This window comes from Asterias rubens, chromosome 21 (assembly GCF_902459465.1).
Source record: "Asterias rubens chromosome 21, eAstRub1.3, whole genome shotgun sequence".
Taxonomy (NCBI): domain Eukaryota; kingdom Metazoa; phylum Echinodermata; class Asteroidea; order Forcipulatida; family Asteriidae; genus Asterias; species Asterias rubens.
Genome location: NC_047082.1, coordinates 9,564,238 through 9,590,580, shown reverse-complemented (window position 1 = coordinate 9,590,580; position 26,343 = coordinate 9,564,238). Strand labels below are relative to the sequence as shown.

Here is a 26,343-nt window from a genome sequence, read left to right as displayed (position 1 = left end):
ATACCTGTGTATAATTGTTATTCCTCTTCTCGAAGTTCTGTTGTCATCTTCAAACATTGTTACGACGGACTATTCATTGTTAAATAAGCAGACGAACAAGAAACAATTCCCTCGAACCCGCGGTTGTTTCGTACACAGCGCTGGAAAGGTGATGTACATCAGTGTACATCACTTTTCATGTTACCCGACCCCCGAGCCATGTAACATGCGTTTTTGTTGTACGCCACATGATTGGTTCTCGACCAATCAATCTTCACAGTTTGTTACCGAGGTATAACAATACATGCTGAACATCACCGAACCGCAACAGGTACAGTTACATGTACAACACTGTGCAAAGCTCAGAGTTCAATGGGAGACTTTCGGGGGCGCTTGGTGGCAGCAGACTTACCAGGTAAATTCCATTGTTCTCGGTAATGTGCGCACGCTCAGAACTACGTAAACAATGGAAATTTACCTGGTTAGTCTGCTGCCACCTAGCGTTTCAAAGTCTCCCATTGGTAACAAGGCCCCCACAAAAACTGTGTGCCAATAAAGTTAGTGATTGCGTGACATCTGCCTGTAAAATAATACTACTACCACAAACTGCTAATTTTTACCACACAAAACAGCCGCACATAAGCAGACAATATTATTTGCAACTTTATTATTTGGTAACTTAGAAATATTTAATGTCACATTCATGTACTAGATAAAACAAGGAAGACAGTGGAAGCACTTTAAGACTGACTTCATGTAGCATTAAAAAAAAAAAAAAAAAAAAAAAAAAAAAATGGTGAGCTTTCACAGCAAAAATGACTTCATCAGATGCAATTTCTGACAGTAACAGTAATACATGTAATGTACATGTGCTGATCATGCTACATGTACAACTGTTCCCTAAGAACTGAATGTGTCTAGCTGTACGTCCCGAATACATCGGTCGTTTTCCTCATACTCTGACAGCACATCCTGTCCTCATCTATCGCCATGGAAACCTTGACATCCAGAAGAGAATGGATTGTCCATTATTGATGGAGTGTTTGTATGGGACCATCCTTTAGGGAACCCCCCATCCACTCTACTCCTGTGTTTAAACAGTGTTGAAGGGCCATCAGAATTGTATTTTTAGGGTTTCTAGTACTTGGTGCTTAACGCATCAGTGTATGGTAAAAAAAAAAAAAAGTTATGTATTGTACAGTTTAACTAATGTGTCACTTCTTTGAATGCTCAGTGCTGAATCCGTTTGCTTAACATGATTATACAGGCCAGTGTTGCTGTGTAACATGGTTTGGAGACAGCCATAGCACGTTGCTAAACCCTTCTTGGTAAGAAACTTGATAAAACTGGATTGTTTTGGGAAAGAGAGTTGAGTTGCCATCTTTAAAAAATGGAGTCATGTAAAGTGCTCCACTTGTCTGACGCCAGTGGTTTGTTTTAGCACTCATCGTACTTGCTAAAATTGGGAATAGGAGAGAAGTTAATTACACGGTTAAATATTGGTGCATGTTTGTCTTCTTGGGGGATAAGTCTTCTGATATTCAAGAGGTCTAGAAATGAGGCTTTTGTTTGTATTGTTAAAATTACAAATGCAAATGTGATACCCTTTCAAGCAGACTCGTACATTTAAAGATTTCCGTGCATACAAAAGTAACCTGCAGTTTTTCCTGTAAAATTTTGGTAAATCTTACTTTAATATGAAAAACAACAGTTCCGAGAACTGGAAATGGAATGCCTTGGAACAACATTTCCGAGAACTGGAAATGAAATGCCTTGGAAATGAATTTGTGCTGAACTGTAAAGATTCATCTCGGGATGAGCCCTGGTTTTTGAATTTAATGTCAATGGCATGTGAGACTTCCTCTTTTGATTTTCCTCTTTTATCTTTACTTTCTGTGTACAATAGTTTAGGAATATTAACTTGTCCTCTTTTGTTCTTGACAGGTTTTCTCTTTTCCTCTTTTTTCAGGGATAGTTACTCACATGCCTGGATTTTAGACAGATTGTTGTATTTATTTATTTGGTGTGTTTTCTGTCTGAGCAATTAAGGATGATTTTGCCAAGATGCCTCTTGACAGGTTTGATAATTGAGAGCTTGGAGTGCTCTTGTTCATCTTGAACATTAATTAGCGAAATGGAAGGAAACAACTTCCTGGACATAATCATGTTGGCTTTATAAAAACATTGAAATGTTTTTTTTTTTTACTTTTCTGTTTTGAAAAGTCCTCTTTTAGAAGACTAACAGGAAGTTGTTTGAAATTTAAATGAAACCCTGGAGCTCACAACCTTTTTGAAAACGTAGAAGCCAATTTAAAAGGGAAATTCTACTATTTTGCAAGAAATAATGTTGTTAAAATTGACATTTTGCTCCCGAGTCCTCACTCACAAACAATGAGTCAGAGTTTTGTTTATATCAGTACTTAAAGGAACATTACAGAATTGGTCTCATGTTAACAAAACCGTTGCTGTCAGTGTAAGCACTTCATGTAATCCACCATAAACATAATCTGACAAACCTGTAAAAAATGGATTTCTCATCAAACACATCAAATATGACATTTCAGACAGAAATATTTCAATGGGTGTTTTCAACTATCATCATCGTTAGACCATGTAAGTTTCATGTAAATATGTGATCTTCACAATTTTTGTTTCTTACCAATTCTGTATTGTCTTTTTAACAAATCTACAATTATTTAGATGTTCCCATCCACCATCTGGAGAGGAGAGCATAATTTTCTCGTTCATGTCAATATTATTTATAAGACAGGGTAGGGGGTGCTTTCACGACGCTGGCCCATACAAACATTTCTAAATTGAAATTACTCTTGAATATTTACAATCGACATCCCATCAGTCTGTGAATTCAAAACCGTTTCCTTTTGTTTACTTAAAATCCAATAATTGGATTCTCATGCTGGCATCTCCAGGGTCGGCTGTTTAATCAAAATGCGATTTTTCTCAAGTGAGTTTAGACAGATTCTTGTATTCTGGGTTTTCTTTCTGGCCGAACAATTAAGGAGGATATAGCCAAGGAAGATGCCTCTTGATAGGTTTGATAATTGCGAGCTCTGTGTGCCTGTTCATAAACATATCTGACAATTGTTATCCTTAAAGGGACGTGTTTGTTTGGTAATCACTCTTAAAATTAATGCCAGTAAAAGCTATTGGTGAGAAGCCAACATCTGCTTTTGATAGTTTAAAGCATTTTTGAGAAATCTCTTCAAAGTAGCATGGTTGGGTAAAAATGAATAAGTTTTTGTGCCCCCTTAAATTTGAATCAAAGAAGCCCGCTGCATTTCCTTGCACATTTATTTTAAAGTGAAATCTTCACACGTTAGTTTCTTCTACATTTGTATATAGGATTGAAACTACGGAACGGTTCCCAAACCAATGTACACTCTGCCTGCAACAAAAGAGTAAGGGGTCTGCAATTTTACAGGGTGCGTACTGATTAAGTCCACTATCTGGGATCAATTCCATACAACTGCTGAGTGGGCAATTTTGTGCTATTACGGTGCGATTTTCAATTATATATTGGCCCCTAACCGTAAGCTCGGAAAAGCCATGCTTAACCTTCGGGTGCTTATTTTAAGCTTGATTGATGTGGATTGGTGAATGCGCAAGCTTCATGTAGTTGTGTATTTTTCTTGCCAGCCTTTCAAATATGCATGTTCCTACTTTTTTTTCTGAGGACCAAATCATACCTGTTTTTCACAGGTTGGACAAACATAAATGGTAATAAAACCAGAGGCAGGGAATGAGTCTAACCTCTCAGGAAAACAATAGTATCTAGATACAGGAAACAGCCCAAGACTCTATTGTTAGATTCGGTAGACAAATCTTTGTATCAATTTCATAGACACTTATGAAAAAGTCACGCTTATGTTAAAAAACGAGATGTACATTTGTATTTCAATGCAGACACTTTGTCTTTGACAGCGGAAATTTAACTCGATAATTATAAGGGCTCAGAAGTGTGCACGGAAGTGTCTTAGCTATTTAGAGACCATAGCGGCTGGGGTAGTGGGGAGGGGGGGGGGGCTAGGTTGGAGGGAGTTCAAATGTAGACACTGAGCAAGGAACTTGAGTTGCATCACCTGATGTTGTAAGGATCGATCTTAAAGTGCATCTTTGAAAATGATGGCCCAGTTACATTAAGCTGTTATTAGCAAAATATGATGACTGCTAAGTAGAACATTTGCAGGGAACCAGTCACAACGATTATATAAAGGCATAATACTTTTTTTTTTTTAGCTGGTAACCTGCTTCAGCTAAGCAATATTTCTCTGTGCTAAAATTATTTTGTTGTTTCTGTAAACTGGGCCCACACTTTGTTTCTTTAAGATTGTGACGTGGATTGGCTGCTTCGTTTCCTTTCCCACTTTTTAAGTGTGTGTGTTGTTTGCACACTGATTTATTTGGCTCTTACCGCAGGCTTTTGAGTCTATGTTTCTTTCCTGTTATATATGTCAGATGCTAGCTCTTAAAACCTTCAAGGAGTCTCGAATGAACGAATGTCAACTTCTTTTTCCCTTGTCGCTGTCGTCTCATACTCTTAAATCGCCGGCAAGTTTTGTCCTTCGATAGAAATCGGTTTGCCCTAATTTTAGAACTGCTTTTGTGCTGCTTTCTTGATTTTTTTCCCTATTCCTTAATTTTTTTTTTTTAAAGATGGCATTAACTACAACATCCAAAAGTTTCACACATTTTTATATATATGTCGGGATACTACACCAAGTGAGAAAAGTGGTCTTAGACAATTACCATCGGCGTCCAGTGCCTTTAATCCAAAGATTATAGTGCCTTAGATGCGGAACTGGGGCTGTAATGTGAAATCCCACTGGACACCATTTCGGCAAGTAACTCTTTTGATACAACAGTAGATCAGTGCAGATCAGTGCAGACATTGACCATTCCTATCAATGGGAAACAAAACATTCACTTGCTGAAATGGCGCCCATGCGTATTTCACGTTCCAACAATAGATAAAGCTTCAGTTCCGCGTCTTGCGCCTTACGGCGCTCTATAGTCTTTGCTTTAATTGCATGTACAGTTTGCACTGTATCAACAACAATAACCGAAAATGTCAAACTCACTTTTCCTCTTCATTAACACCTCAAATACAAATTAACTGGACATATCCAATTAAATAATTAATTACCCCCACCAATTATCTCACTGTTAATTATCCTTGTCAACGGATTGTTTGCCCGTCACAATTGGCCACGCTGTATCCTGCAATTGCCCATTATTAAAAATGTACAGTGTATACATCATAGACCTTACATTTAATTAGTATTGTCAGGATCTCGACGACTGGTTTTCTAATTTAAGCTTTTTCACAGATGCATCTCCGTCTTTTGATCATTCTTGACGTAGTTTCTTAAAGATTGGTCGACATTACCTCTTGTGACCCCTCGACACAATTCCCATTTTGGGGGAAGTCGCCAAGTCACGAGCCAAGCTCCGGATCAATAGACGACGTTTCCCTAGACATCACATGCTCACATGTTAAAGATGCTATGTCAGATTTTGGCCCCCCAATTTTTTTTTGAGTGAATGGTATTTCAAAGAGTATCACCCGCTCTTAACGGAAAAAAAGTTTAACTTTTACTTTTAATGGTCAGGAACCATGACAAAAATTTTAAACGTTACTTATAAAACACATAAGAATTGGTCACGTGATATATTGTCGGGATCCCGACAAAAACTAATTTTGAGCACTTTATTTCACTGCTACTAATAATTGGCGGACTTTTTCGAGCAATGTCTTAAATGAAAGCTTGTAACTTTCTCGTCCCCCATCAAAATACCTTAAATTTTAAATCAAAAGTTTTGGGTCAAATCGGCCAAAAATCTGACATAGCATCTTTAACACAAGTGCCACAGAGATTGGATTTCCTGTGAACAAAATTCGCACATGGCTCAATGGAGAAGAACATTATACATGTTCTCATGGAAGTTGTGGTGCAAATTTTTCATGAGCTTTTGATATGACGAAAGAAGTCACATCTCAAAAACTGAGCTGTTGTTTTTTTGCATTAGATGTATCTGAGTGTATAATGGGTGCATTGGTTTAGCTTCCCTGGGTCGACCCGGTGCGCTCGAAAAGCTTTGACGGGGCTCACTCGGGTCAGCCCCCAGTGCCCTGCTTGTGGAGTGGGTCACTTGGGGGTAACCTTGAGGTGCATGCCGTCACCACAAGAGGGCGAGTGTGATCGTTCGATTAGCTCTTGTCAGGGGCTCACCCGAGTGAGCACTGCTGGGTCGACCCAGGGAAGCTTATCGAACGCACCCTATAATATGTAAACATTGAAATTGGGGTGCACATTTTTCATGAGCTTTTGATGTGATGAAAGAAGTCCCATCTCAAAAACTGTTTGTTTTTTGCATTAGATGTATTCAAGTGTATAATGTTGACACTATTTTGCAACAGGTAAAACCTCATTGACACTATTGTGCAACAGGTAAAACCTCATTGATGTTCATGTGTAAGCCTTTTTGGGGTATAGCGAACAGCATGATGGGTTTGGGTCCTGGCCGTCACAATTAGTGTCCTTGAGCAAGATAATTTACTATAATTGCTTCTCTTCACCCAGGGGTATAAATGGGTACCTGCGAGGGTAGATGTTGATATTGTGTATGAAAAAGCCACTGGAGCGCTGCAGTTGCCCCAGGTTGTATACTCCCCAGGGAATTTATTGGCCCAATGACCAGGGCACTTATGTAAAGCGCACTGGTACGGTTATTGTAAAATGCGCTACATGTAGTATGTTACGTGTGAACTTGTTATTATTGTTTTTACTATAAAAGTGTCTCATAATTACAAACGTAGCTGTGCATTGGCATGCATGTAAAAGCAACAAACTGTGCTTTGGGATGCCGTCTGCTGTGATAAAGCGCTTTATGAAGAACTGTACTATTGTTGTTCTAGGTTTTTATCACCAATATTAATTCACTCCTGTCAAGTACTGCTTTCCTTCCAATAACATTTTAATCCATTCAGGGACTGTTGAGGTTCTTTTAATTCTCGCTTCTTCAGAGATAAACTGCTCTTGGTCCCGTGGGCAATTAACACTCAAAGCCCCTATTAACCCAATGACTGTATACAGCTACTTAAATCTATATTTACAGAACAGGCGAACTGACAAACTCATTTGAAAATTTGCATAAAATTTATCTGTTGTTAATTATGACGACAGTGAATTTGAAGAAAGTAAAACAATTTTCAAATTAAGTGCTGAGTATGTATACAGTACTCATCTCAACACACAGTGTATTGGTGAAATCAAATATTTATCAGGCAATTTCTTTTTAGAAAGGTTGGAACAGAACACTATTCTGTTTAAAGAATAGAACTTAGAAGCGGTCATACATTTTTAAAGGCAGTGGACACTATTGGTAACTATGAGTATTGGTGTGTTGAGAAGACTGGTCTTTGACAATTACCAATAGTGTCCACTGTCTTTAAAGCAGAATAGTTTCTTATCACAAAAACGCATCATGTACATCTTTGGTAATTGTTAATTTTTTGGTAATTGGTGTTCCCCAACATGTGCATAAGGCTCAATTGGTCATCGAATTTGCAAGAGAATAATGGAAGAAAAACACGTGCATTACTATGTGTGCTTTCAGATGCATTGTAAAAGGCTTCAGCTGAAGTATTTTATTATTTGAGTGAGAAAATATTTCTCATAATGTTTTATACTGTCAACAGCTCTCAAATGCTTGTTACCAAGTACGTTTTTATTCTAATAATTTTTTGGAGCAATTACCAATAGTGTCAAGTGCCTTAAAAAAAAAAACCCCAACAAACACCGGTAGTACTGACAACCTCCATGTCATTTGCATCGATTCATTTCACTCTCATCCTAACATGTAGCTCTCGTCTTTGTTTTCAATCCCATTATCCTTCAACCCTCCCTACTGGTTTTCATGTAAACATCTTTCATTTATTTCAATTTTGTGTGCGCTCCAATTCCATCCCTTCTCTCTTGATTTACATCACCTGTTGTCTTTCTTTGTTTTTGTCTTTGTAATTATTACTCCTTGGCTGCTTCTTGTAAACTGCTTTCACCTTCTCTAACACTTAACTCTTGGATGCCTGTAATTTACATCGTTCCTCTCGCCGTCCTCATTCTGATTGCTTTACTGTCGTGTTACTGATTCATTGCTCATGTAATTTGTTCCTGTACTACTTTCACCTTTCGACTTTCACCTTTCCACTTTCACCTTTCCACTTTCCACTTTCACCTTTCCACTTTTCCACTTTCACCTTTCCCACTGGGTGAAATTGCTCATATTACCTTTTCCGCATCTTGCATGTCTTCCAATCCCACACACATGAAACTGCTGTCTATATCTTGCATGCATTCTTCACATCATCTTTGCTTTCATCCCTTCAACCACCTTCAACCCTTCCTTCCGCCTCTGCCACTTTTTACCATCGCAACCTCCCTCTGCCGCCTCTCTCTGCCACCTCCTTCTGCCACCGTCCTCCCCCACCGCCATCCTCCCCGAACTTCACCTCATAGACTAATGGATCCTGACCAATGTGACACACCTTTACTTCATGATGAACCTACACCTCCCAGGACGCCTGAAGAGAAGGACGACACGTGGGGGTGGGGAAAGAGTGACGATTGGGAGGACACACAACAGAGCAAACCGACAAAACCAGAAGCAGATGAAAATGACGGATGGGGATCGTGGTCCAATGAACAGGAAGATTTGCTCCTAGATTTTAACGACTCGTAAGTAAACATTTTTTTAATGTGGTGCCCTTTGCAAAGTTCCAATACAAGTTGACATCTTCCTCAAAGATGTGGCCCTAACCAGAGCAAAATTGGTGTGCCCCTTCATGAGCGAAGTTCAAGACTAAATTACAGCATGTCAATACTAGGAAATGCACTATTGGAGACGGGGCTTTTTCTGTTACTGCCCCTTAAAGTGTGGAATGACCTGCTCGTCCATATTTGAGAAGTGGAGACTTTCAATCTTTGAGTAAACTCAAAATACACTTTATTAAGAAAGCTTCTCTCAGGTTTTAAAGGTATCTATATTGTGTGCATAAACTGTTTGCTTGTGCTGGGGGTAGGAAGTTATTTTTTCATTTAATTTTAAAGTTGTTAATGGGTTTATTCCTGTGCTCCAATCTACTTGTCTGAGCTTCTACATAAGCACATACATGGACGCTCTGGTCTTCGCTCTTCGGACACTAACGGGCTCTCTGAGACCAGAGCGAGACGCTCGTGGGGGACCACTCATTCTGTGTGGCTGCTCCACGAGTTTGGAACACTCTTCCAAGAGATATTGCTACTGCTACCTCCCTTCAATGCTTCAAGACCGGACTAAAGACATACTTATTCAAGCGTTCTTACTAATTCAGTTTCAAGTTTTCTGTTAAATGTTACATTGACTTTCTTTTTCGTGCGCCTTGGGTGTCTCTATTGAGACAAATTTATAATTATTATTATTATTACTATTATGTTTATGTCAATCATCTTAATATACCTGCGTTTTAAATTTTTTTTGTTTAAGCTTTTTTGTGAAGCGCCTTAAAGCATTTCCCATATATAGATCAGGCACAATATTAGTGTATTATTATTATTATCATTATTTATTATTATAAATTCTGATTTTACAACTGCCTCACTGAGATTACTTTTGAATTATTCCTTCTGAAGGAACTCCAGCAAACCGAAGAAGGCGAGCAGTTCGAGTAAGAATGGTTCTTCCTCTGGTAGTAAGAAGGTGTCGTCTCTCGAGGAGACGTGGGACGATGCAGGAGGATGGGACGAAGCCGCCTGGGAGGAGATTGAAACCGATATCAAGACAACCAAGAAACCATCGTCATCATCAAGTCGAATTAATAAAAAAGATTGAATGTCCACGACGGAGGTTTTAGGGTTGCAACGTTAAAGGTACTGTTATACGTTTGGTAATTTTATTCCACTGTTTGTTTTAATCCTATTTGACATGTTTGATAGTTGTAGGTATATGTACCTTAAAACTAACCTGTGAAAAATGTCATTTCAAAAGTTGGTAGCATTTTGGGGGATATTTTGCGGAAAATCTGGAGTGGTTATGTCCACGCAGGAAGAATAATTTGCACTTGGAATGCACAGTCTGAGAAGCATTAATTCAGTAACGCTTCTCAGATTCAATTTTGTTGGGGATAAAAAAAAAGAAATCTTCTTCGTGACTGCAGTACTTTGAAGTGAAAAGTTTCTCAAAATGCTTTATACAATCCAAAGCTGTTGTACTTTTAACCAAGTTAGTTTTTACTGCCGTTAATGTTCAGAATCATTACCAAACGTATACACACCCTTTACGTGTCCTGCTAAGATAGTGGTGTGTGTCACTGATACCTTGACCTAGAAGCTTCCTGTGTTCATGCCAGAGACTGAAAATTTGTCTGTTTCTTACAAGAAAATTTGTAAACAAAACAAACCCGAATGCAACGTAAACGGCAAAGCTAGCTGAGGTCTGAACCCCAACAACCCAAACCTGTAAAATTCAACTGCTTGATTTTGTTTTCGGTTGGACAGAAGACTGCTTCAGTAAACTTAACATGTGATTGGTTGTACTACTATAATCGGAGTCACACACGTTGGGTGTTGAGTTACTTTTTATTGTGGCAGATTTTGTTAGAGTATAAGGAAGGATCCACGTACATCACTCTACGGAGTTAGGGTTAACGTTCTGTGTTAGTAAAGTGAATCCCTTTCCGAAAAGGTCCTTTCACTACTACATAGATTATTAAACTAAGCTTGTTAATTATGGTAGCTTACACGCTACATGTAAACCTTATAAATTGTCCATGGTTATGCTATCTTGTTTTTGTCAGATTCAAGTAAGTGTACCCAGTCTGAGACCCCATCTCCTTTATAATCGTCATTGGACATGTGACCAAGACAATGGCAGCATGATGTTCGTGTAGGTCGACATCCCTAACAACTTTTTAATTTGTTTTGTTTACATTTTAATTGCCCCCGAATTATTGAGAGAAAAAAAATGTCAAAATAATGAAGTTGAGAAATATTGAAGTAGAAACAAAATAATGTGGTCACAATGGGATGGAAAATTAGAAGTGTCCTCAGAACTAAGTGATTTGTGGTTTTCCCACCGCCTATGAATCTAAGCAATTTGTTTTAATACTGGAGGGATCACAGAAGGTTTGAACATACCATCCACTTAAATATTGGCAGGGACCAAAGACTGCAAAGTCTATTTTGTCTGGAATGTTTGGCTCTAGTAACCTTAGCTTTGAAGTTTCATCTATTTCAGCTAAAAAAAAAAAAAAATCACTTCAGCGAGCGTGCTTGTTGTCAAGCGGGTCAGTTAGTGACATTTTCATCACTTTTGTTTTGATTAAGAAACAAACACAATCGGGAGCTGTAAGTTTGCCAGGCGACAGAGTTCATTGCAGACCAATATGGATATTGGAAGTTGTTGAATGATTGAGTTTCTCTTGATCACGGATACACATACTAAGCAGCCTATGCTGGCAAGTTGGTAATTTCCTCTGTATCATTAAGAACACTCGGCAGTCTTTACAGGTTTTTTCTTCAGCCAGCTCTGATGACTTGAGGAGGAAGAGCAGATAAAACATTCTTTGTTTAAGAATGAGATTTTGTCCACCCTTTCACCAAAATTGCATCTTTCAGGAGATATTTCCTTAGTTGCAATAATGGGTTTTTATAACCACTTATGTTCCATTATGATTCTTCATCCGTTGTGTACAACATACATTTCTGATTGGATTGAAGATAATTCATTGGTCGTTAAACCATGCCATTTCAATTTCGGATGGATGTACTCAGTTGTTACCATGGTGAAGGGAATACATACCCTATCATAACAGATTCATCTCGTCTCATCTCGTCTCATTATAAGGCAGATGAGAAGATGCACAGATAACCCTTTCAGAGTAGCTTCCTGTGTTGATCTACGTCATTTGATAATTATGTTGCTGCACTAACAAAAACACAAACAATGTGCGACATCAGTAATTTTGTCAAAGTGCTGATTTTTTTTATTAAACAGTATTTTTTTTAGTGATGTCAAAAACTGCTGCTCTTTGTTTTCTTTTGAACTCGAAAATTGCTGTCATTGCTGTTAACTGTCATTGGTGGTATGCTACTCTCTTTGAATCAATATGAGGTACATCACCCTGCCAACACGCACCAATGTTGTACTAAAACAATATTGGTAAGTGTTGGCAAGCCTGGCAAGCCTGCTGGGTCTGGGACGAATCTTTGAATCAAGATAATGTACAACGTTTGAAGATGAGAAAATAGAATGAGCTGTTGCAAACAACTTACCAACCAAATGGACCGAGAGTATAAATGCAAAAAAACATTTTAAGATACTAGATAACTCCAGCTTCTGGTATGTTGCTTTCTTTGAATCAAGATAATGTACAGCATCCTGCCAACATGTACCAATGTACTAAAACAGTATTGGTAAATGTTGACAAGCCTGCTGGGTCTGGTACGAATCTTGAATCAAGATAATGTACAACATTTGTAAATACAAGAAAAACTCCAGCTTCTGGTATGTTGGTTTCTTTGAATCAAGATAAGGTACATCATCATGCCAACACGTACCAATGTTGTACTAAAACAGTATTGGTAAATGTTGACAAGCCTGCTGGGTCTGGTACGAATCTTTGAATCAAGATAATGTACAACATTCTGGTATCATTGGCGTAGGTGCTGCTTCTGACGTTATTGAAGTTGGCTGCATTCTCGTAAAAAAAAGAAATGTGTCACAATTGTTCTTCTTTTTAAATAATAACAATAAAGTTATTGTTCTCATCTTTAACTGCCCATGTTGTTGTGCCACCAATATATTAAACTTGTAAAATTGTGATGTATTTGTTATTTATTTTACCAAGTCAAAGTTTTATGAAGTTGTTTTTTAGTACGAACAAAATGGTAATGCATAATGAAGAACAGTGGATAATAAGTCTCAGAATATTATATAAATAATCAGTTCTAATATTAAAGTAGATGTGGGCGAAAATCATTAGATACAAAAAAGTGTTCTTCAAAAAAGCAACCGAGATGTAAGATCCAGAGTGTTCCAACCTAAATTTAACCCATTGATATAATTATAATAGTCTTTTTTAATGATAATGAATTAAGACCCGTCAACTGTAGGTTAACAATTATGTATAATGTATGTTAACAATTGATTTTTAAAGATTATTATTAACCCTACATCCAACAAAATTTTGAATAATAACCTTTTGTCTTTGAACTGGTTTCTTTTGTCTTTGACCGTTTACGTCTTTGACCTGGTTAATTATATCTTTTGACCTGTTTTTCTTTGACTGGGTGTCGATTGTCTTAAATTTGATTTATTTTGCCTTTAATGTAGTTACTTTTGTTTTTGACCGAGTTTCTTTTGTCTTTGACCTAGTTTCTTTTTTCTTTGACCCTGTTTCTTTGTCCTAATATGTATCTTAATATTGATAGTTTACACCCAGGCTGTATTTTTGTAAAAAGAAAATTTGTTGAGGGGAAAACATACTTGAAGTACTTCTGTAGCTTTCAAGGATTGCATGGATCTGGCAGCTGGTTTGAACAAATAATTTTATTCAACCAAAGATTGTGATTTGTTGTAAAAAAAACCCCCAAAAAACCCAAAGGTGGATGGTTGTCTTGAGCACCCCCTTCACAAACCCCACAACCAAACAAACTAAAAACAAACAAATATGACAACAACTTAGTTTAACAAATAACTACATTTTTTTGCGACCTCTCCCACCTACTACTCTACCCCCCTTCCCTTAAGAAAGTTTGTCTCCAAGTTTTTAACTTAGTAATAGTATGGTCAGAAGTTGAAAAATGCTTTATATTTTTAACATGAATGTTAATTATTTATTGTCATTCCATTAAACAATGTAAGTAACATTTGGTGTCACTCCTGCATTTGTGGTTAGCGTTGCCACAATATCTGTACTATGACATTATGAAGTATTTTATTAAAAACACAAGTAAGCATTAAAGAACAAAACTATGTGAACAATTAATAATAGTCTTTATTGACTCTTTATTTTCATTATAGAAATTGTGTTGTAATAAAACACAAGGGGATACTGCCTGGGTTAGTTTAAATCAAAAAAAAACATATCTGAACAAATTCTGACTGGGGAGAGTTCGAACTTTCTAACTCGATGTTTACAAGTTGGTGTTCCTCCAAACTTAGTAGACTTGGTTGAGTCTCTGTGATCGTTGTTTTCGTCTACCAATACCCGTTTGCCAATAATAATTGAGTGCGTGGAGCAGCGCCCTCTTGTGCACTTTGGACAATAATCCTTGATATATATATGGTGGTGGAACAAAATCTTCGGGAGACAGAACTCCTGCCACATCGGCAAGCTGGCTTCCGAAAATGGTTGACTCTCTATGAAAAACAGGTTTTTTTTTCCACACAAAATTTTTGAATAATTATTCGCTAATATTACTTGATTAGTCAATCGGCTTTCAAAAACCAATAAGTTGTATGCACCCCTACTACAGTATTATTGATGTTGAAACATGGGAGTTTCGGAAAACATAAACGACTTGGCAATTCCCGAGTGATGTCATTTCACCTTACCCTTGGCACCAATACATCATGACAAATTTCCTCGCCTATACTCGACGTGGTATGTTGAACTTTCAAATGTTTTTTACATGCGACGTTGTCAACATTTTAAACAAATCGTAAATCCAGTCCTATGTTGGGAAAACCACAAACCTTTAAAGTTCACAGATTTACAAATAACTTACAGGGTTTACAGAAGGCAATGGTGAAAGACTTCCCTTGAAATATTATTCAATGAAATGCTTTACTTTTTGAGAAAACATTAAAACAATATCAATTATCGATATCGAGAATTACGGATTTTGTTTTAAACACAAGTCAGGACACGGCGAAACGTGCGGAAAGAAGGGTGGGTTTCCCGTTATTTTCTCCAGACTCCGATGACCGATTGAGCCTAAATTTTCACAGGTTTGTTATTTTATATATAAGTTGTGATACACGAAGTGTGGGCCTTGGACATTACTGTGAAAGTGTCCAGTGGCTTTTAAGGGAACGTCTACGTAATCACTCTCAAAAGTAATGCTTATAAAAACTATTGTTTAGAAGCCTGAATTGCCTTTAAATCAACGAAACAGACACACAGGTTGTCTGTGTGATCTTGATTTGACACCTTTATAGTTTATATGTTAACAAGTAATATGCGGATGTTATAATCACGAAGCGGAATTTAGTCACAGCAATATACCGTGAGAAAGAAACGATAACCATAATATTATCATAATCTCAATCTCTTATCAAGTTTAGTCTGGAACAGTTAAAAGTATGACATTGCCTTTAAATCAACGAAACAGACACCCAGGTTGTCTGTGTGATCTTGATTTGACACCTTTATAGTTTATATGTTAACAAGTAATATGCTGATGTTATAATCACGAAGCGGAATTTAGTCACAGCAATATACCGTGAGAAAGAAACGATAACCATAATATTATCATAATCTCAATCTCTTATCAAGTTTAGTCTGGAACAGTTAAAAGTATGATATACCATTAGTTCAGTGGAACCATTTCGATTACTGATATCTTTTGACTACATTTACTTCGAAGTGAAATTTTTCTCCAAGAGCGTTTGAAAGCTGCTGTTGTAGGCTTCTGTAAACCAAAAGTGTTAATTGCAAGTTTGTTCGAAGTGTATCATCAAACGTTAACCTACCTTCCCTTTAACGCTGATATTTTTCAAACGAATTTTGACAGATGATGCTGTTTCGAAAAACATGACGCCCCCCCCCAAAAAAAAAAAAAAAAACCCAAAAAACACACACATTCGACAACGGTGGAAGTAATAACTTCTATAATTAACCCCTAAAAACATAAATAAACCATTTATCAGTTGCAGAACTCCACACAAATTTAACTTCTGTATTTTTTTTTAAAGAAACATTGTTTATTTTGACAGGCTGTTATACACATTTCTTGATGTTTTGCCCAACAAGGCCGATCCAACACTGCCCACAATGCTGCAAGCATTGGATAACGGATCTAAAAGGGATCAAATAATTATAATTGGTTATATTGCTTTTTACAAACAGTACTTTATTATGCAATTGATAATTAGAAGTTTAACAAGTACTTGATAGATTAAATAAAACATCTAATTCTAAATAAAAACATTGATAACGTTGATAATTTCTTAATAATATGAAAGCTTTTCTCATGCTTTCATTTTATGTTAGTATACTTAGAAAGACTAGTTGGCTATATGTACTTTTATTTCGTTAGAATAATGAATTAAAGGCAGTGGACACTGTTGGTATACTCCAAATATTGTTTAGCATAAAAACATACTTGGTACGAGTAATGGGGAGAGGTTAATAGTATAAAACATTGTGAGAAACGGCTCCCTCTGAAGTAATGTAGTTTTCGAGAAAGAAGTAATTTTCCACGAATTTGATTTCGAGACCTTAGATTTAGAACTTGAGGTCTCGAAATCAAGCATCTAAAAGAACACAACTTCGTGTGACAAGGGTATTTTGTCTTTCATTATTATCTCGCAACTTCGATGACCGATTGAGCTGAAATGTTCACAGGTTTGTTATTTTATGCATAAAATTATGTTGAGATACATCAAGTGAGAGGTCTGGTCTTTGACAATTACCAATAGTGTCCAGTGTCTTTAAGAGACAAGAATTCATGCAATTTTTTTGAATTGCATGCCCATTGCCTATGCTTTTATGTTTATGTACAATAGACTGTTAGTGCACCCATGTTATGGGTTTCTGCTAAATTGGCGACAATTTAAGGCCTATGTCTGCTGTTAGCTTCATTTTATCAAGCCACACATTAATTTTCTTTGGGAAACTGAAATTTCACCTTTAAATTCACACATTCCTAAAATGCGCATCCCTTGCAATTCCTTCTTTGTCTCTGTTGTTAACACTTCTAACATTTGCACCAGCGGTACCTTCTTTGTCACTGTCTTGAATATTTCACAAAACGTTCAAAGTTAGTTTTTACTTCCATCTTTTGCTTTAGTCTCTGCTATATAATGGGAGACTTTCTGGGACGATAGAGGGCAGCAGACCTACCGGGTAAATCCATTGTTCTCAAAATTATGCGCATGTTCAGAACTACGTAAACAATGGAAATTTACCCGGTAAGTCTGCTGCCACCTAGCAGTGGAAAGTCTCCCATTGCCCATGTTTCTCCCAGTTGTCTTTGTTTACCACAAGGTATACTATACCGACTTCAGCATCATGATGAACCTTTTCATATTAAGTACTAAATTCTCTCGATATAGGTTATGTTCATTGTTGTCGGATCGGTAGGCCTATTTCATGTGATTTGTATTGTGTTTCTCACTTCAAGTTATTATTATTTCATAGGAAGTTCACAAGTACAAAAGCCGACAAAACCAATAGACTTCCCAGGATGTTACTGGCGATTAAAATTTATGTCCATCTTCCCAGTTTCAATGTCAATATTATCGCTTATTTGTTTACATCTCTAAAACGTACGCATCACTTTTCCCGACGGCTCTTACATGTCCATATCAATATTTCCCCAAACGCCAAGTACGTACGATTCAATTTTACACTCGTTGCTGCCACGCTGGATCCGGAAGAGCCCGTTCTCGCCCCACTGCTCGCCCCACGAATTGGCGCACAACTGTGACACGGAAAAAAAGAAACAGACAATCAGTTGAAATAACTTGGCAATAAATTAAAGGGATGTGAGAGAAATTGATGAGACTGGAAATCATTTTGTTCATTTGACTGCAGTGAATGTACTAAACTTTAGGAGGCAACGTGAACTGGTTACGTAGGATTTGACTGCGAATATCCGTGTGAATAGAATGCGAGGTCAGTGTGCATTTGAAAGGACCATGACGTATAACTTCTTACCCAATACGGTCGCTGAATGTTAGGATCTGTGCGGTCTACTCCCCAACCAAGTATCCGTACAGAATGATAGGCGGACCGGGGAGGCTCAGTAGCTGCACTCACGGGCCCCAGCGTGTATTTATAAACTCCTCCGGTATACATGTAGAAGTCTTCTTTGACGAGAAATGTAGCTGTTGAAATTAAACCATTTATTGTTAGTACCATGTTTAAACTCGTAGATCCCTTTAAGGCAGTGGACACTATGGGTAATTACTCAAAATACTTGTTAGCATTAAACCTTACTTGGTAACGTCGAGTATGGAGAGCTGTTGATAGTATAAAACATTGTGAGAAATGGCTCCCTCTGAACTTAAGTAACGTAGCTTTCCAGAAAGAACTAATTTTCCACGAATTAAGATTTCGAGACCTCAGAATTAGATTTTGAGGTCTCGAAACCGAGCATCTGATCTGAAATCACACAACTTCGTGTGACAAGGGTGTTTATTCTTTCATTATTATCTCGCAACTTCGACGACTGATTGAGCTCAAATTTTCACAGGTTTGTTATTTTGTGCATAGGGCATGTTGAGATACACCATGGGAGGGTCTTTGACAATCCGTGATTAAAGGCAGTGGACACTTTTGGTAATTTTCAAAGACTAGCCTTAAAAGTTTGTGTATCTCAACATATGCATAAAATAACAAACCTGTGAAAATTTGAGCTCAATCAGTCATCGAACTTGCGAGATAATAATGAAAGAAAAAACACCCTTGTCACACGAAGTTGTGTGCGTTATGGTTGATTTCGAGACCTCAGGTTCTAAATCTGAGGTCTCGAAATCAAACTCGTGGAAATATTACGTCTTTCTCTAAAACTATGGCACTTCAGAGGGAGCCGTTTCTCGCAATGTTTTATACCATCAACCTCTCCCCATGACTCGTCACCAAGTAAGGTTTTATGCCAATAATTATTTTACCAATAGTGTCAACTGCCTTTAAAACCCCGCCATTAGACCACTCACAATGCTTATCTCAATATAGTCATATACCGAGGGATAAACATACTGATAGTAATCTTACAGTCTTCAAATTGATCTATAGATTATATCTTCACCATTTTCCTCCTTACAAAGCTCATTTGAGTACAAGTGAATTTTCTGAGACAGCGGACCAGTGTACGTTGTAAAATATCTGACGGGTAAACGACCATGCCATGACCCCTAAAACTTAAAGTATAATGTTTCTCAAGTTTGGGGAATGTTTTAATAAAAAATACATCAAATCTTTTTCAATAAAAAATATATAATAATTAATAATACGACTTACAAAATATAGAAATAAAAAGTTCATAGGGAAATAATTAAGTTTCAGTTACAATAATTTTAATAATAAACCATACCTTGGACGGGTCCATTTTTGAATATCTCTGCTTTAATATCTTCTTCCTGCAGTGGATCAAACGCATCATTATTTGTAAAAACTTACAATAATTATTTCAGGATTTTTTTCTACATAATCCCTTTAGCCTCTGACAAGTCGGATCCCAACAGATTTCTGGTTATAAATTATACCTTTTCGGATATCCTGTATGGCGGGGTCACTTTGTATTTCTCAGAGGTGACGTAATGAGCTGGACAGGGTGTGGTCAGATCACGTGGTAACATACACGGGTACTTGTTCATCATCGCAGTATCGCTCATTCCACTTTTGTATGGATAACACACATCGGTTACAACGCTGGTTTAGAAAAAAAAAAAGATTACAGGAACCGATTATAAAAACGTCGTTATAGACGTACAAACTCAAACAACACACATCGGTTACGGAGTTCGGGAGACTTAAAAGTAACTGTCCTGCTTATATATTAACTTCCTTGGCGGAAGGTTAGGAAATCGGGCCAGTACCACTAAATTTGCTTTAGTGGATCAAGGGGGGTTCTCGTTCCTTCACTCTGCCGCGGAGTGAGTGCTTGTTTCTTAAAATTATAAGACATTTGGAGTTATAACCACGTTGAAAATAGTCAAAGAGAAAACCCCCAAATATTTACCCGTATCTTCGCATAAAGTACCATGCACGGTCCAAATGACCTCCATCACACCCTTGCTGTCTCCTGGTGTTGCATGACAGAAGATTTTGGGGCGAGAGGGCAAGCCACATCTTCCCTGTGGACTGGATGGTCATACGATCAGATGCAACGGCTGGGGAGGAAAGATACTACAATGGCTCACTCATTAGGCAAGTATTTAAGAACAAGTCTTGAAACTGGTTTATTTTACTTATAACATGGCATAATCAACAACGAGTGAATTCATGGATTTGACAACGCATCAGCATTGTGATGGCAACAAACATGTTTTTTTTTTTTTTTTTTTTTTGCTTAGATGATCTTCCCGTCAAGGCAAGTCCGTCGGCAAACTCCCACAAAAGGATCCGTCTTTGCACAAATCATGAATTTGTGGTTCGGTAACTTACTGTGAAACCAGCGGTTAGCTTGTTGATTCGAACCTACAACCTTGTAATGTTATAGTCCTGCAGTCTAATCACTAGACTAAATACCCTCCATCATAAAATTGTATTAAAATTTTACATAAGGGTATACTTGCGGGACCATCCACAGTGTTTTGCAAAGTGAACTCTTAATCGATAGACTGTAAAAATCACGTTCGTATTTTACCCGTTGTGGAGACTGCCCATGAACTGCCACAATTTCCCTGGTCCGAGACGCCCTCAATCCAACCTGGCCATTTTTGGCGGGAATCGAAACTGTCAGGGAGGTCGTCCATCTCGTCAATGTTGATCTCTTTCATGGCAGAGACGGTGGGGGCAGGCTTCTTGGTACCCAGGCGACGCTGTTCCCCTTCGTCGAGGGTCATCCCCCACAAGAAGGAGTAGTTTCCGGCTTGCCATCTAAAATGAGTGTAACAAAAGGGTGATCGAGCCTGCAAATTACGCCACATGCAGGAAAATGTATTTAAGCAGAAGGACAGAAGAAGGACATTTTCTCAAGGAAAACAAGTCTCACTACATTTGTCTTGATCAGTTGTCACAACGTACAGGACAACTTTTTAATTCAGTATAATTATATTCAAGTTGGAAATGATACATAATCTTGCAACGAAATGTTTTGTACATTATCAACAAACAGAGAACGATTTCATCGACAGTGTGATTTTGTCAAGAATGTCAGGTTTAAAAACAATTGTTTTGGTCAGGGCCTAAATTCACAGAGCCTGTAAGCATAAAAACTCGCCAAGCACAGAAACAATAGTGCTTAAAAGACTGGTTACCAGCCAAATACCATAACGTTACTTTGTTGCAACTGGTGCCCTCACTAAATTCTTGCTTACGAAATAAATTTGCTAAGCAGTACTTTTCTGCCTATAACAGCTTTAATAAAGTAGGCCCTTGAGCTGCGTAGTCAGAAATGCCCAACAATTCTTCTTAGCAGGAATGAGCATGATACCAGACACAAATTGTAGCATGCATGTGACAAGGTAGTTTGGCTGGTAACCTTATTCTGGTATGCATAATTTCGTTGTGCTTAGCTATTTTTTGGGGTGCTTAAACAGCTTTATGCAAATGGGCCCTGATGTTCAGATTCAATGCTTACCCATTGGGTTCAGAGTTAACACTTGTTATGATCGCCTCTCTGATAAGGCACGTGTTGGTGTCACACTGTATTGCGTATCCAACAGCCGTCGGCAAACAAGTGCTGTAATTAAAGGTGCATTTCATACTAGGTCAATTCAATAATCATAAAAGTAAAAAAATGATAGGAAACAAACGGTGGGCTCTGTACCACTGTGAACCCGTTACGTCAGCAGTTTTCTAATGTATTTATTATGTTGTTTTAAAGGCAGTGGACACTGTTGGTAATTACTCAAATTAATAAATATTAGCATCAAAGCATACTTGGTATCGAGTAATGGGGAGAGGTTGGTAGTATAAAACACTGTGAGAAACGAATCCCTCTGAAGTAACGTAGTTTTTAAGAAAGAGGTAATTTATCCCTAAAATATGTGAATCTGAGAAAGACTTGCCTTTCTCAGGCATCTGAAAGCACATATGCAGCTATGTGTTTTCTTTCATTAATTCTTGCAACTTCGATGACCAATATTGAGCTCAAATTTTATGCAGATTTGATATTGTATCATACTTTTATGTACAATTTGAGAAATCAAACGTATCCAGTGCCTTTAACGGTCACAATTGATTGACTAAAGTAAAGAAGAGTTATACATGGCGATGGAAAAACTGGCACTTCTTAATTAAAACGACGATTGTTAAAATTGTATCAAAAAAGCCGGCACTGAAAAATGACAAAAAATCTAAAAGATCTTTTTGGCAATTTCTCTTTTTGCAAAAAAGTTCACGACACTCTTGTGCCTAAAGGCACTCCTATATTATCGAACACGTGGGACATGTTCAAACTGATTCCGATCACTCTGAAATGGTGACAACTTTCTTCTAACAAACTTTTGTTGTGCCTTTGTACCCCGAGTGTGTTTACTTTCAAAACCATTTGAAGTAGGAGCAAAGGTTACGGAAGTATAATACCTACCAGATGTTGCAGTCGACTTTGAATGAATCGCCGGCAAAGAAACTGCTGCCCACGTAGAAACAATCTTTGCAAAAGAGAACATGAGCAAAACAAAAAATGAACGGTTTGATTTTGTGATCAAAACAAATTTGTGTACATAAAATTATTACAATCGCAGTGTAAAGAATGGAATGAAGTGTTATTAACAAGTAAACTTTAAAAAAGTCATATAAAACATTAAAAGATCCCCCAAGGGTTTAAATCTGTTGTTTTTAAGGTGTTCTGCCTTGTTTATGTTCAACTGTTATTGTTTGTTGCTGGCGTTATATCCAACACTCCACAAACCTGTTTCTTTTATTCTTTGCCTTGCTTTTGTTCAATTGTTGTTACTATATAAATTATTATTGTTGTTGTTGTTGTTTGTTCTGGATAGGGTTATAACAAACACTTCACAAACCTGGCGTTTTTATGGGGTTAGGTGGACTCAGTGCCGTGCAGTTGTTGAAGAAATCCGGACAGCAGTCCGCAGCATCCTTGGAGCGTAGACAAAAGTCATCGCAGTAGCAAGCAGTGTCTCCGATCGGTGCCGTGCAACTGTCGTCACGTCCCGGGCAACAACCCGTGATCCTACGGGAGCAATACTGAGCCCATGAGGGACCCGTGAACGCGACTAAAACGACCACGAAGATAAATCCAGATGGCCAACTGTACATTTTCGTCATCTTGTTTTTTTCTTCTTCTGGAGTTTAAAGAGAGCGATGTCTTCAGGAGAATAAGCCTCAAAAATAAAAATGTAAATCATAATTCACATTCCTATGTGTCACTTTGAGAAGACTAATCGTTAAAACATATTTTGTCGAGATGGGGAAACAGGTTGACAGAGTTTTGTTGTTGTTGAAGCGTTTTGGATGAGTAAAGAAAACTAGACAAACACACAACACATCAGTATTTTACTTAAGTCCAGGCAAATTTACTATTAAGCAAAATAGAGATGGTACAACCAAACGTTTCTAGTTAAAAACTAAAAAAAAAGAAACAAGAACAAAACCCCAAACAAAAACAAAACAGAAACTACAGCTGCATGGCATAAAACACTGCATGAAATGACGTATAAATAACGTACCACGGATAGGCAGGTGCTTACCAGTTTTTATAGCAAAAAAATGACGTCGAAACGTCGAGTTAATCCAACGGTTCTTTTCAGAACCACCCCAACTCATTTAGAGATTGTTATTACAAGGTGTTACCGCAAACTCTTCTATAAAAAAAGGACTGGAAATAAGCAATCACGAAATGGGGACAACCTTTGCGGCAACATGCAATATCAATTAGTTGTAATCCAATACAAGTTGACTATAAAAGTAGTTGAGCATTTTTTTTGTTAGAAAGCCCAGAATCAAAGAACCAACTGCTCTCTCATAACTAATACTATAATCTAAAGTCTTTTTGAAACATGATTGCTGAAGGAACGCTGAAGTTGGAATTAAGTGAACGTCCACCTTAGACTCATTTCACGTGATTATCATCACATTTTGTTGCCCACAGGAACGCTGTTAACTTAAACTTAAACTTTAAACTTAAAAGTTGGACTTCAGTGAACGTCTCATTTCACTTGATCAACATCACATTTTGTTGTACACAGGCCAAATTGAAGTCATTAACATATTAGCAAAAAGGAGAATAATAACAAACTTCGAACAACAATTCAAGTAAAAGACAATCAAGAACTGGTTGAGAAGAATAAATATTATTTTCTTTTTATTTTTTTCATTTTTTTATGAATACAAATAATTTAATGTAATGTTATCTGAATGGATAATTTTCTTGGAGCATCTCTGCACATTTTTAAAATAAAGTAAACGTCTACAAGTGTAAACATTACTGCTACTATTAAATTTCTTGCCCACAAACTACTCAGCAGGTCAATATTGGGCCTATAGGATTTCCCGATCATTTTCGGTTCCAAAAAAACTACAAATTCAAACTTCGCGCATTATCCATTTCGCGCGAAATGAAAAGCTCATTAACATCTGTAAACTTGTCTTTTTCTGATGGGAAATTTCCTTTTGCGTGTAAAATCGCATGCCTCATTGTGAAATTGAATGACAGATTCAACTGAAGATGCAAAATCTCTTCGAATACATGCAAGGGAAATACCCTTTTTGTGGAAAATGAACGTGAAAACTTTTAGTTTATATAGCAAACAGAAAAATACTCACCAGATTCGACCGTCACTGCACTCCACACCCAACTCTGTGACCGCCTGTATTTCAACGCGTTATTTATACACCCTGCTGGCCGCGTTATGATTTACGTCCGTGACTCAAGCATGCAATGTCTCACTGATAATAGTTTTAAAATATTTCTTCCACCCACAACAGTAGTGTAAAACGAGAGGTGTAGGAAAAAATTTCCGGGTGAGCCATGGCGGTCATTTCCTTGGCAACTATAGCTACACTGTTATTTGAGAAGGAAACTCCACCTGTTTTATGTCATTATTTTTTAAAAGTTGTATAACAAATATGAACTTAGATTCCGAAACAGAGAGGCAATTAAACCACGTCATGTCAAGTGTGTACAAGTGCCAAGATTCACGAGAACTATAGGCCACTTTCCTTTTAAGTTTAAAGATGCAAGCCACGATTGTTTGGCAATATTAATTTGACCTAAATTTCACACAGCAATTTCAACGACATTGCCAAAGGTTCGCTCAAAATAATGATAAGTGGTGCTATGGTTAAAAACTAGAAATTACCCCCCTTTTTCGGACCAAAACCTTATCTCACGTCCATCGGCAAAGGAACAGACACGTCATTTTATAGGGCTGGATAGCTCAGTTGGTAGAGCGTCGGTATAACCCGGAGATCGTTGGTTCACGTCCTGCTCCAGTCAATGTTTGATTGTTCAAACCCAAAGTACCATAAATAATGGGGGACTTTGGAACGCTAGGTGGCAGCAGACTTAACCATGGTTGCGTATTAGCGGTCGTGACCAAAATTAATGGTTGCAGGCCATTGACCAAAATAAAACAGTTAATGGTTACAGCCGTGAAAACGCACCCTGATGAGTTGTGCTTTATTACTCGATCTTCCACCAGTCGCCAACTCAATCTAAAACAAGTAACTTTGTCAAGTATTCAGTTTCAGTTTGTAAAGCGCTCTTTAATGACAGGCCTAAGGAAGATGTGGGCTATAAGGACTGTTGAGCAATTTAGGCGGAAGAAGAGCTTCCGCTATTGGATAGGATGTCTGCAACATAGCCCGTGTTGCCCAATCATAGATGACCTTGTATCGGTCATTGGGGCATGACCTTCAGAGACATTGAGATGGTATGGAACATGAGTGAATTTTAAGTGGGTCGGTTGCTTTTGCGATCACATTACTGACATGACTAATCTTTGAGTGATTTTTAAAGGCACTGGACACTTATTGGTATTTTCTCAAGAAAATAATTGTAAGCATAACAACTTACTTGGTATCGAGCAATGGAGAGCTGGTGATAGTATAAAATATTGTGAGAAACGGTTTTTGAGAAAGAAGTAAATTCTCACTAAAATATTTGAATTGAACTCGAGACTTCAGCTGAAAGCTCACAACTTGTGTTTTTCTTTTCCATTCTTCTAGTCTCGAAACTTCGATGACCAATTGAGTTCAAGTTTTTACAGTTTTTAAAAACATATTATGTTGGGATACACCAAGTGAGAAGACTGGTCTTTGACAATATTGCCAAAGGTATCCAGCCGTCGATTTCACCAAACTCTTCCTAACTTAGGATTCATGTTAGAACTTAGGACGGGTTCATTTCCGTATTCAAATACGTAGGACGCATTGAACCCATCCCAAGTTAGGATTAATCCTAGCGTTTCGTGTAATCGGCTGCAGTGCCTCTAAGTTCCTTATTGCAT

The 26,343-nt window shown here is 37.6% G+C and overlaps 2 protein-coding genes and 1 long non-coding RNA gene across 5 annotated transcripts in view; 2 read left to right on the top strand and 1 right to left on the bottom strand.

Moving 5' to 3' along the window:
* LOC117304328 (ADP-ribosylation factor GTPase-activating protein 1-like) overlaps positions 1-10,200 on the top strand; it is a 33,521-nt gene extending 23,321 nt beyond the window's left edge. Inside the window, exons 11-12 of one of the 2 annotated variants that reach the window (XM_033788711.1) lie at positions 8,577-8,735; positions 9,669-10,200. In XM_033788711.1, the coding sequence (XP_033644602.1) occupies positions 8,577-8,735; positions 9,669-9,867 (358 nt within the window). In that variant the 3' untranslated portion in view covers positions 9,868-10,200. Of the gene's footprint in view, positions 1-8,516; positions 8,736-9,668 lie in introns of both variants that reach the window. The other variant, XM_033788710.1, reaches the window with a different exon arrangement.
* A 4,823-nt stretch (positions 10,201-15,023) lies between these two features.
* On the top strand, positions 15,024-15,808 carry LOC117304645. Its single transcript, XR_004520609.1, has 2 exons — positions 15,024-15,163; positions 15,380-15,808. It is a non-coding gene; the product is annotated as an uncharacterized LOC117304645 (long non-coding RNA).
* A 1,330-nt stretch (positions 15,809-17,138) lies between these two features.
* LOC117304887 (uncharacterized peptidase C1-like protein F26E4.3) lies at positions 17,139-24,783 on the bottom strand. 2 transcript variants are annotated; one of them, XM_033789531.1, is made up of 10 exons: positions 24,659-24,783; positions 22,897-23,178; positions 22,461-22,524; positions 21,510-21,611; positions 20,574-20,806; positions 19,947-20,097; positions 19,471-19,636; positions 19,299-19,344; positions 17,921-18,090; positions 17,139-17,684 (listed from the first exon to the last, which is right to left on the bottom strand). In XM_033789531.1, the coding sequence occupies exons 2-10, from the start codon at positions 23,159-23,161 to the stop codon at positions 17,556-17,558; spliced, it is 1,326 nt and encodes a 441-aa protein (XP_033645422.1). In that variant the 5' UTR covers positions 23,162-23,178; positions 24,659-24,783; the 3' UTR covers positions 17,139-17,555. The 2 variants fall into 2 exon arrangements, with proteins under 2 accessions (XP_033645422.1, XP_033645421.1); XM_033789530.1 differs by having other exon boundaries at positions 22,897-23,217; positions 24,659-24,782.
* Positions 24,784-26,343: the final 1,560 nt, after the last annotated feature.